Here is a 12,570-nt window from a genome sequence, read left to right on the forward strand (position 1 = left end):
AGCCTATAGTATTAGAGGCAAAAATGTATGGGTATTTGGTGCCAATCTGTCATAGGAAGGCTTTGGTTTTTGTGTTTTGTCACAATTCATATGGAACCTTCTTCATTGGACGGCATACAAATGCTGTCTTTCTTATGCTGCCAATGCCAATATAGTGATGTCAATACACACATTTTTAAAAATAATGGTAGGATAAGACTATTATAATTGCTGCTACATAGAAAAATTAGGTGTCTTAATTGTATAACTAAAATTTTAAAAGCAAAACAGGTCCATCGAATCATATAGTGGTAATCGAAAGACACTAGTTTCTGCATAAACCGGGCGATGCTTACATACTTCATTGTCAAAAAAAATAAAATTATATAAATGTCTCTGTATGTGACGTGAGCCTCTCAATAATGATTTTATAAAAAATAAGGGTCCATGAAATCAGCTGCTTAAAAAATGTGTGAACAGTCATCGAATATACATGTATGCATAAATAAATCAAAGCTTCTATTTTTACTTGTAAAAAATTGAAAGCTTTCCATCCAATTTGAGACGAGGCTTTTGCTACTGTGCCGTGTGTGACGTGGGAGGAATTGAAAGCTTTCCATCCAATTTGAGACGAGGCAACAAGGTTGAAGAAGAAAAACTAAACAACAATCACAGCACAAGAATATAACGTGGAAACTCCAAAATTAGAGAAAAAACCATGACCGTTGTCTAAATCGACAACCAGAGAATTATCACTATGTGAAATTTTTTACAACACATAGACTTCTCTCATTCTCACCCCAGTGCCCCAGTACACCCACACTCTCACAAAGCAAATATTTAAACTAAGTCAGATAAAAGCTTAAAGTGCTACTGACTGGTGCATCTAACAACAAAGAAACTAGGTTCAATATATAACCTTGGTCTTCCCCTTGCTTCACTAAACTAAGAGATGTGGGGCATAATCACCAATAACTAATATTTTTAACCTCCTTCTTTATTCAAGAAGCTTGACAATCAAACCCAACAGCTTTTGCTACTGTGCCGCGTGTGACGTGGGAGGAATTTGACACCCGTCCTATAAAAATATCTGTAATATAAGTCACTCGTCCTGTTGCTAGCAGAGCATGAAGTCCTTGATGAGATTGCTGCTGAGCAGAGGTACTAAGAACTGGCCGGAAGATTGGCCGTATCAGAGACCATGTCTAAGTTGTCATGGTCAGTGGTGTGGTGTAGCAAGAGTCTGATGAATGACATCATTTAGATGCAACCTTGGGAGAGGATCATGGAGAATGAGTTTATCGCCGCATGTGTGTTGTTGGGCGTGGGGGTGGTAGGGGGTTAGATTTTATGTTATGGTATTGTAAGCGTTGGATAATTGTTATTTTGATTTTTATGTTATGTTTGAACTAGTTTGTAACTTTGTGATAATTTTTATTTAATCTAATGTTTGAATTTTATGTTGTGTTGTTAATTTCTGTTTTAGATTGAATTTTATGTTGGAACCAATATCTTACACATATGCACATCTCAGCCAAAAGACACAATTTTTGTCTCTCTATGTCTCTGTACCGATACATTTCAGATTATATAATCCGAAATGTTTTATGGCATTGTTGGATTATATAATCCGAAATGTACATTTTCTTATCTTTTTCTCGCTCCAAAATCAGACTTTTCTAGGGTGTTTGACACTTTTCGGATTTTATAAACCAAAACTGATTAAAAATGTTCGGATTTTATAATCCAAAAATGACTAAAAATGTTCGGATTTTATAATCCGAACTGTTCCAACGTGTTTTAGGATCAAGGTGCTTCAGGTTCTAACTTCTAACAATTTCTGAATATTTTGAATTTTATAATCCAAACACAGTTCGGATTATAAAATTCGAACAAATGATATTTTTTGAAAAAATAGGGCGCTTGAGAATGTAATAGGGTGGGAAAAGTAATAGTCAGAATTTAATGGAACTTAAATCATTAATGGCCATTCATATGCTACAGCCCATACATTTAAGCCCAAAACAATCAAAACAACCTCCCGCTCAAAATTCAAAACTCAAAAAAATCACAATCTCAAACTCAAACGCACTTCTCTCCACGCTCCTTCATCTTCGTCCACCATAATGGAAGACACCAACACCGACCACGAAAATCGCTTATCCCAAAAAATCGCTTCCATCTTCGACGAAGTTCGAATCTCATACGCAACACACAACCGCAAACTCAAAGAACTCTCTCTCCTCCGCTCCAAATCCACTTCCCCTTCTCATTTCTTCTCCGCTTTCTCCAAATCCCTAATTCCTCTTTTCAACTTCCAACGTCGTCTCGCTTCCGCTGACCGTGTCGTTTCCTTTGTCTCGTCTTTTACTGCTGCTCGGAACTCTGCTGATGCTGAAGTCTGCGATGAGTTTCTCGATCATTTCCTTCATTTTCTGCTTGTTGCTGCGACTGCGGCCGATAAGACTGTTAGATTTAGAGCATGCCAGATCGTCTCCGAGGTAATGAAGCTTAATTCAACTTTTTATGGAGTAATTTTTCTACTGTTTTTAGCTTGTTAGGTTTTAGTTAAGAGAATTAATTTTGTAAAATTGATTTTAGTTGAAAATGAGTTTAAGTTTTAAATGGTTTATGTTTTGATATGTTTATGTGAAACTGAGTTGAACTATAAATTTGAGTGTTAAAATCATGTTTGAGACGAACTACAAATACTAGTTTTAAGTTGGACTCAATTATGAAGGTAAAATCAGTTATTGTTGAGAATTTAAACATGGCAAAATCAATTTTAAGTCTTCATAATCACTTTTAGACTTAAATACTGAATTCAAACGTTGCAATAAGTGTGATGTGCAAATTTACATTTAGTAATTGTAGATAGATCTGGCTGTAGTGCGAAAGTTAGAACTGCAGTTAATTTCTCCAATTAATGTGTTTATTAATTGTTGATTTTGAAAGAAATTAAGTTTGATAGAGTAGCCTGTTTTGAAAGATTGTGGAAAATAGGCTTAGTTAGGTGGTTTGCGCATGTAGAGAGAAGATCTGTAAATTCTGTAGCATGGAGATGGAGGATAGTTGGATCACTAGAGGCAGAGGAAGACCTAGAAAAGCTATAAGAAACTATTAAGAAAGATCTAGAGATTAATGAGTTGGATTAAATATGGTTTATGATAGAAAACTATGGCGTAATTTGACCCATCTAGCCAACTCCATATAGTGGGATAAGGCTTGGTTGTTGTTGTATTTATTTTATTTATTATTCATTCACCTATTTTGGTTATGATTTGTGCGAAACTTGTTGATTTTGTAGATAATATTGAGGTTACCGGATGATGCAGAAGTGAGCAATGATTTATGGGACGAGGTGATAGAATGCATGAAGGTTAGGGTACGAGACAAGATCCATGTGGTTCGTACTTTTGCAGTTAGGGCGCTTGCGCGTTTTGTGAACGACTCTTCCAACGTTGACATCCTTGATTTATTTCTTGAGATGCTTCCTTTGGAACAGAATGCGGTGAGTATTCCAATCGGATTATCGAATGTTTTCCTTTATAATTTCCCCCATGCTTGTATCAGTTGTGCTGTTTTGTGTATACTGTATAGGGTTTTTAATAGATTAAATTATATTTGATAGAAGTTCATCTGAGGGTTTGAGGTCACAGTTATTGGTAGTTAATTTCTTATACTAGCAAGGCTTAGCATTGTAGTATCATTGGCTACTTGAAATTTTAGTATCAGGTTGCTTTAATGATTTTACCCAAGGATAGATACAATTTTGACTAAAACCATGCTTTTGTCAAAAACAAAAATAGTGTACTGAAACTCTAATCTGTAGTCAATAGTGACTGTAGCGGCGCTTATGCCTTACTCAAAACCCTATTGCATTGTGGTTTTGATTAACAGCTGATGGCTGTAGCGCTACCAATTAACGGCTGCTGCAGTGAAACTCTTGCAAAATTAAAAATGTTTTGGACATTTATTCATTTCATCATAGAATAGCAGTATTTTGTACACAATATATAGATATCCCCTCTGTTTCTGTTTGCGCTTCTGGTCATTTCACACCATGAAATTCTAAATCACAACGAAATAAGCCCTCCTGTCTTGTTATTTTTCTACTCTTAAACAACTTCGTCTCATCTCACTATGCGTGCCTTTCCAGAGGTTCTTTTTGCAACCTTCCAGTGGCCTTTTCTATCACTTTTTGGACTCCATCATCATACTGGAGAGAGTGATTCCATTAAATGAATCATTTATATTTGTTTTAAATGCTTAGGTTAGATGAGTAATTTGTTTTAAAACTTATTTACTTTATACTACCGGGTTTGAATATTGATAGCAATGAACTTTCATTATCAGTTATGAATATGTATTTAGTATTGCGTATTCTTCCTTTTTTTTTTATATAGTTTTTATGTGTATGGTATAAATAAATTTTGTGTATTATTTCTCTAATTTTCAACGTAGCGGCCATATCATTACGCACCATACCACTAGTGTTTCAGGGGTCTCCTGCTCTATTCACCATTGGCTACATTGCTTAATCTCACTGTTTTTTTCTTTCTTTATTCATTAACCTGGTTACCAAGTCTTGAATCTCTTGTATAGTCTTATTATTGGAATTGGAATATCTGCGTGGAACATTTTATCATTGGTAGTACATCTTAATACTACACGCGTATGCAGAGATATAGCATTATTAAACTTGAAAATGCGTGCAGGACGTTCGTAAGGTGATTGTGTTGTCTTTGCCTCCTTCCAGTGCAACCTCTCAAGTTATCATTGATTGTACCTTGGATGTGAGTGAATCTGTTCGCAAAGCAGCATACTGTGTTCTAGCTAATAAATTTCCTCTTCAAAGCTTAAGGTAAATGTGGTATGGTAAAAGATGCAAGGGTTCGCCTTAGAGTTTTGTAAATAAAGTGCCACTTGTCTACTCTTGAAAAAGAATAAAATCATTGGTCTATAATTTTTTAAATAGGAGCACATGGGTAATGGAAAGTAAATGATTGATTTATGATAACGTCTCCATTGATTTTGCCATTACTGGTTACAGTTTGTATTATAGTCCCTAAAGTGCACATACATTGCAAAGGATTTCAATATTTTCTTTGATTATAGAATGAATAATAATTTCCATGTCCCTTCCCCATACCTCTTCTAAGACATTGAATTGAATCTATTGACATGGTAGTAAATTGAAATCGCAAACTTGTAATTGGTATAATATGTCTCTGCCAGTCCTTTTTAATTATTTTGAGATATGTAGTCATAGAATCCTATAAATACATCTGCCAACGGTGGATTTCCTATTGTTTTGCCGGTCCTTTTTAACATATTTTGCTCAAGTGCCTTTTTGTAATCTTTGCCCTTTTTTTTTTTGGTACATAATCTTTGCCCTTTTATTTGCCTGGTTTCTGCAGTATTAAGCTCAGGACCATAATTCTTCGGAGAGGACTTGCTGACCGATCTGCTGGTGTCTCGAAGGAATGTTTTAAATTATTGAAAGATGAATGGCTTATAAAGTGCTGTAATGTCGATCCTTTAGAACTTTTGAAGTATCTCGATGTTGAAACCTATGAATCAGTAAGCGAGTCTGTCATGGAGGCACTTCTAAAAGCTGGTTTAGTAAAGCTAAAGAATGGTGCAAGTATCCAGCAGCATATAACATCAAACAGTGACACAGCAGAAGGTAAGACACGATTTTTAAATATTAAATAGTTTTATTTGTTTCACTTTTCAGTGTTGCTACATGTTGCTTGATTAAATCTTTCAAAAACAAATATAAAATGGTATAGTTTGATATACCGTGTTTGTTATGAATAATGTTTATGACGACACACACACACATACTCATAGACATTATTATCTATAAATTTTACAAATTAACGTTGAAATGAAAATTCTCATTTAGTAGATTAAGTCTACAAATTTTATGATATTCAAAAGCTTTTTGATACCTAATTGTCTTACTTTATTTTGAAGTTTAATATGCCATTCACGTAAATATCTACTATCACATTATTAAACTGTACATACATACTGATGCACAAATTACCTAAAATGCGCATAAATAGCCACCAATATGAAATTTTAGTTTAAATAATTGATTTACATTGTACAAAAAGTTATTGATGGGGTAAGTATGTCAGTTTTGATGCTTCGTGAGAACGATCTGATCAACAATTTTACGAGCACGCGCTTGAATTTGGTGAGAAGATTTATGGAACTGGTCAATCAGGTGGAGTGATTGAGGCTGTGCTTCGTTGGATGTAGTTTCCTGAATGCCAGGATGACAACTTACCTGTTATTTTTTAGTTTGCTGCTTACCATAATTTACTGCTTTGCATATTAATTGTAGGGGAAGGGGATCATTGTCCACCAAGCATTATATTGATGGAAGCAGAGGCTGCTCTTTATTGGAGAACTGTTTGCAAACATTTGCAGTCAGAAGCACATGTGAGTCAAAAAGAATATAGTGCCATTTTTTTTATTTATTTCTTACTTTTCTTTTATCTCATATTAGTGGTTGAATCAGTGTTGCCAAGTAGCAGAAATATGGGCACTAGTGCTATTGCTTAGCATATTTGACTAAAACAATATCTTTATCAGTCAGTATCATGGTATTTTTGCACAGAATTTGGGTAAATGTTTTATATCCCAAAAGAGAAAGTGACTAATTGCCAACACTCGTGTTAATCATGTTCTTTTAATTTATGGTTTTGCTACCATTTTAATGCATATGTTATTGGTAGATATAATATGTTATTTAAGACGTAGTGAAGTCAAATCAGAATATATCTCTGTGATTCATAACCTTCTTTCTAGTATCCTTTTGTGTTTATTATTTTTTGGAATATAATTACAATTAGAAGTATAATCATCACTATTAGGACTTACTTTTTTTCCATCCAAATTACTGAGATTTATGATTTGTGCCCCAATAGGCCTTAGGCTCTGATGCTGCAGCCACAGCCGGTACCGAAGCAGAAGTATATGCTGCAGAAGCATCAGATAAAAATGACCTTCTAGAAAAAATTCTTCCTGCTTCAGTTGATGAGTACATAGAGTTGGTCAGAGCCCATATCGTTGCTGGTACGTATAAGTTTATTCGGATGGTACTTCTATGCCCAACTCTAATGCATACTTAAGTGTTCAATCTAATATTTGCAGGACCAAACCATCGCTTTGCATGCCGACAACTACTTTTGCTTGGTGCTATGTTTGATTTTTCAGACACTTCATATAGAAAAGCTGCTAGTGTGTTTCTGCAGGAGCTGATGAGCAAGCCTCCTGAGCACGAGGTTGATAATGAAGGGAACGTTGTTGTCATTGGAGATGGCTTAAGTTTTGGTGGAGATACTGATTGGGCAGAAGCCATAGCCAAATTAGCAAAGAAAGTCCATGCGGCTCCTGGTGAATTTGAAGAAATTGTTCTTGCAATCATAGAAAAGCTAGCTCAACCTTGCAGAGAGAGAACAGCAGATTATGTGCAGTGGATACACACCCTTTCTCTTATTGGCCTTTTACTGAAAAATGCAGTGTCCATGCGCTTTCTTCAGGGCAAAGCTATAGAACCAGAAGAACTACTCCAATCTTTACTTCTTCCTGGGGTAACAAATTGTTGCAAATCATAGTTTTTTAAATCTACATTGATTGATTAATAAATCTGTTACAAATACAACACTATACTTCTTTAAACTGACAAAAATGTTATGCATGCAGTGTGTTTTAGTTTACAACAATAGGAAATGATTCTCACATCATGAAAACCTTGTTCTGAATTCTGACTGATCTTTTGCAAGAATTAAATATAAATTTGGAAAAGTATGATGCATGTTGATTGATACATACACGACAAAATAAATCTACATCTTCCTATCTTGAAAAGCTGTCGAAGAATAGCTCATTCTTTGGTATAAATTGTTTACTTATTGTTGCACGAATAGTTCCTCATGGCTAAATGAACAATGATATTAATACTTGTTGTTGCTATAAAGTTTACCGAATTAAAAAAGCAATGAAATGATATATGAGCTACACAAACATATGCACCGCAGTATGACATTGTAGTAAGAAATTTACTTTCTGATGGACAAGGTTTTGCGATTTAATAATTTGCTTCAGGGCACAATCAGTTTATAATTGTAGATTTTGTTTGAGGGCATTGTTTACCAACTATTTACTGGTGTGGACAATGAAATGCACAGGCGAAACAATCTCACTTGGACGTGCAAAGAATTGCTGTAAGATGTCTTGGTCTCTTTGGGCTTTTGGAGAGGAAACCAAATGCTGAACTTTTGAAACAGCTAAGGACTTCATACATTAAGGGGCCACATTTAATTAGTATAGAGGCTGGTAAAGCATTAATTGATCTTGTGATGTGGCACGGTCCTCAAGAAGTTGACAAGGTTTTAAGTCACGATGTTCCAAGCCAAGTAAACTGTGACAAGAAATGTTTTGTTCCTGTGAACTTCTCTGATTCTGAAGGGGATTCAAACTCAAATGTTGACATTCTTGATCTTTTATACGGTGGCTTTGAAAATGAAGACTGGGCTAATCCTTTAACTAGCAATGAAGATGAATGCATTTATGCTGTTCTTGGGGAAGGCTTTGCGAAAATTCTTCTCCTAAGTGATAACTATCCAAGCATACCGGCTTCTTTGCACCCTGTGCTTTTATCTAAGCTCATTTACCTGTACTTCAGTGATGTATCAGAAAATATGCACAGGTGGTAGCTAATTTTCTCCCTTTGTACTATTCTTGCCCTGTACAATTAGCTAATTTAGATCAAATGTTTTTCACCTGCCAGGTTGAAGCAATGCTTATCTGTTTTCTTTGAGCACTACCCATGTCTCTCAACAAATCACAAGGCAAGCATTATTGATGTCATATTTTCATTGTTCTACATTATCCATCATTTTTACTTATTTTTCTTATTTGAATATCATATCTTACGCCTGCCTTAATTGTTTTATTTCGTAAATACAGAGGTGTATATTGAAGGCTTTTATTCCAGCTATGCGTTCAATGTGGCCAGGAATTTTTGGCAATTCCGGGGGTTCCCCTTTTATGGTGTCTCAGATGCGTAAGCGTGCGGTTCAAGCTTCACGATTTATGTTGCAGATGGTTCAGATTCCATTATTCGTTAAAGAGACTGAAGCAGTGAGTGAAAACTCTGGTACAGAACACCCACAAGTTATAGACAATATTGCTGAAGTTCCATTTGAGTGTGGTGAGGAGGGGCTCGCACTACGCATAGCCATAGAGGTAAACCATCCACAAACTTGAAGTTTGTTAAATATATGCTAACTTGATCATCTGTTCACCTAACTTGATATTCAAAGGCACACACCTTCACCTTAATATGGATTGGTACTTGGTAGGTTTAGATTAGTCCACATAATTCTGTTCTAATTGATTCTAAAGGTTTTATTTTGTGTAAATGATATCTGCATATTATGGATGAAGACTGACTTAATGTTTTTTATATACAGTTTATAGAGAGTTAACTTTTTTTTTTTTTTTGTGGTGTCCGGGATTCGAACCTCAGACCTTGCATATATTATGCATTATCCCTACCAACTGACCTAAGCTCACGGGGATAGAGTTAACTTATTTAAAGCAGCATTTTTTTAAAAGAAACTTATTTTAAGTAGCTCTTTTATAGTTGCGAATGCAGTACAATATCTTAATGAATTGAACAGGGAAAGTTGATTTTTAATGGGGTAATTTATGTTGCACAGTGCACTCAATTTTAAATAGTGACCATTAGTACAACTTTTGCCTGTACACATTTTAGCACAGAAAAAGGGAAAATAAAATATGATAGACATGTTTGTAATCTTGTTACTTGATCTACTTTAATCTTTTATCCAAACATTGCACAAAATGATGTATTGATCTGGAACCTAGGATTTTGGACTGAATTATTGTGCGGTGAATAAAGTTACCTATGATGTTACTGTTGATATAGAAACTACATATAATAATTCTATTATAGTAGAAATTTATCAGTAAATGCAATTAGAGGCCAGATTCTTATAGTTAAAATTATGAACCTTTTTGTTGTATATTCTTGGAAATTCATCATTATGTCTGAAACTAGTTTTAAGCTAAGTGTGCAGTTCCTTGTGAAGCCTTTTCGTATACTGCAAGAAATTGGCCTGTGCATGTTACATATGGGAAATTGAAAATAGTCTGAACTGGGTGTTGGTTTTCATTGCGTACTTGTTGAAGTTTGGCATGCAACTGCCACTATATTGCTTAATTCTGCTGGATGTCACTTGGACACAATAGCATAATGAATCTATGTTACCCGTTATACAGTGAAGAGAAAGAAACAGTATATATGAATTTCATGTCAGATGGCTGATTAAAAATATTGTACAATTAACAATTCAATTAATGTTTATAGTTTTTTTTCTTTCCTCTCTGTTAAGGTCGCAAGCTTTCACTCGAAGAAGACAGCTGCTGAGAAGGCATATGTATCTGCATTATGCAAAATACTTGTCTCACTTCATTTTCGGTTATCAGAACAAGGGCCAATAAAAATTATGAGGAAACTTCTATGTCGTATGGCTGAATGTGTATCTTCAGAAAAGGATCTTGTTAAAGAATTGAAACGCATGGCTGATCATCTAATGACAATTGACAGGCAACAAGATCAAGAATTGTTGCAAGATGAAGTTAATCTCATTTTGGGTAATGCTTTATATTTTTTCTTTGACATTGTCTGCAATGATTACATGCCTAGACTTTGGTTCTTGTTGTGGCCATATTATTATGATTGATGCGAGGACAAGAAGTTTGTTAAGCAAGCAAAAGAAACCAACTGAATTTAAAAATTAGATCAGTTACACGAAGTATCACTTTTTCAGGCTTTCTTTCATGATGTAAGATTCGACTAGTACGACTGAAAAAGTAGTGTAGCAAGCAATTTGAATTTTAATCTTAATCTATCAATCATTTATATGCGCATTTGCAGACTGATTTGAGCTGTATTATTCAGTATTATTGGCTGTACTTATCCCTCCCGAAAACCTCTTACAGCTAACATTTATCTTCTACCATCTTATTTTTTTGAAGGAAAACTGGAACTCGACTTCAACCTGGATTTGGATGCTTCTGTTGCAATGCCACAAACACCAGCTGTACAGCCAACGAGAGCCACACGTGCAAGGAGAAGGGTAAGGATCGAGGAAGATAGTTCTGATGATGAAGAAGACTCACAAGCTTCTGTGATTCCCGCCACTGTTAATACGGTAAAAGGTCGCTCGCAGAGAGCAAGCAAAACTGCAGCCATGAACAAGATGTCGTCTGCCATTAGATCACCCATAATTGATGAATTTGAAGAGCAAGAGGAAGAAGATGAAGCGTCGAATTTGACATCTGACGATGAAGAATCCGACCAGTCTAGTTAAATATATAGCTAACATGGTATATGTCATGATCATTTCTATGTAATTTATTAAACATGTATGTTGTATTGTTTGATTTAGATTGCAGGTTTTGTACAGAACTGCATCAATAGTTCATCTTGCATTTGCTTGTGCAAGTCATAGGCTATTAGTATTGCATTTAGTTTGAGTGAATGAAATTCACGTGTTCAGTAATCTAGTAATTATTACCTGTGACTCCGTAGGCCATTTGGTATTAAGAACAAGTTTAATTTGTAATTGTAGCTCTAATCTGCATTATGTTCTACTGATAGATCATAGCTACGGATAGATGCCAAATTGCCAAGTTAAAGTTGTGTTTGAGAATTGAGGCCTTGCTAATTACTCTGCTTACCAATGAATTTAGTTTTTTCGTCTCCTATATTCCCGCAGGATCTGATGGATCCAGATTATTTGCACTCAAATTAATTCATGATATATTATAGTTAACAAATTGAAACTGCTGGGACTAATATCAATGGCTCACATGTTAGACTTTAATAAATCAGATTCAAAACAAGGGTTTAAAAATGAGTTGGTTGAATTGAATCTTCATCCAACAATTCCAATGTATTTGCCACGGCATGACTTATCAGTTTGTTTTTTCCTTTGTTTTGAAATGAGAGATTTGGTTTAAAATATAAAATCAACATTTATAATTTTGATGAAGCACAATTTGACATGCTTGCATCTTGCTTGCTAGGGGTGAGCATGACCCAACCTCCAAAACATGCTTACTCCAAAATTCATGTTTTACTTGTAACTTATTTAAAAAAAAAATGTTTTACTTGTGCCTGAAACTAATTTGTTAAATCGGAAATGCTAACAAGTGTCCTTAAGACACTCGTTAAGGACTTTAAATAGTATTTTTATGAAATATTGTGCATTCAATTCATTGAAAATTGAAGTGTTAAACTTTTTTAAAGATAATTTCTTAATTGAAAAACCTTAAAGAGTGCCCTAAGAATACTTGTTAATAAGACCCTTGTTAAATACTAAAGAACGTGTCCAACAAAAATTTAGGAACGAGTTATAGTTGATCTTAACGCATCCTAATCCTTGTCCCTTACTCACCTTCCCCTAATTGCATGCTCTATTACATTGGTCATTGGTAATGGGAGTTTTACAAACAAAATATGTCAAATTTATGTTAGTT

The 12,570-nt window shown here is 34.8% G+C and overlaps 1 protein-coding gene across 1 annotated transcript; it reads left to right on the plus strand.

Moving 5' to 3' along the window:
* The first annotated feature begins 2,063 nt into the window (after window positions 1–2,063).
* EMB2656 (ARM repeat superfamily protein) lies at window positions 2,064–11,741 on the plus strand. The gene is made up of 12 exons (XM_085753177.1): window positions 2,064–2,480; window positions 3,287–3,490; window positions 4,698–4,843; window positions 5,400–5,668; window positions 6,338–6,435; window positions 6,924–7,071; window positions 7,150–7,589; window positions 8,187–8,707; window positions 8,789–8,849; window positions 8,968–9,246; window positions 10,419–10,680; window positions 11,065–11,741. Exons 1-12 carry the CDS (start codon window positions 2,106–2,108, stop codon window positions 11,397–11,399), a joined length of 3,138 nt encoding a protein of 1,045 aa, XP_085609303.1. The 5' UTR covers window positions 2,064–2,105; the 3' UTR covers window positions 11,400–11,741.
* Window positions 11,742–12,570: the final 829 nt, after the last annotated feature.

This window comes from Medicago sativa, chromosome 3, assembly GCF_051527215.1.
Source record: "Medicago sativa cultivar Bolivia chromosome 3, Bolivia_mono, whole genome shotgun sequence".
NCBI lineage: Eukaryota > Viridiplantae > Streptophyta > Magnoliopsida > Fabales > Fabaceae > Medicago > Medicago sativa.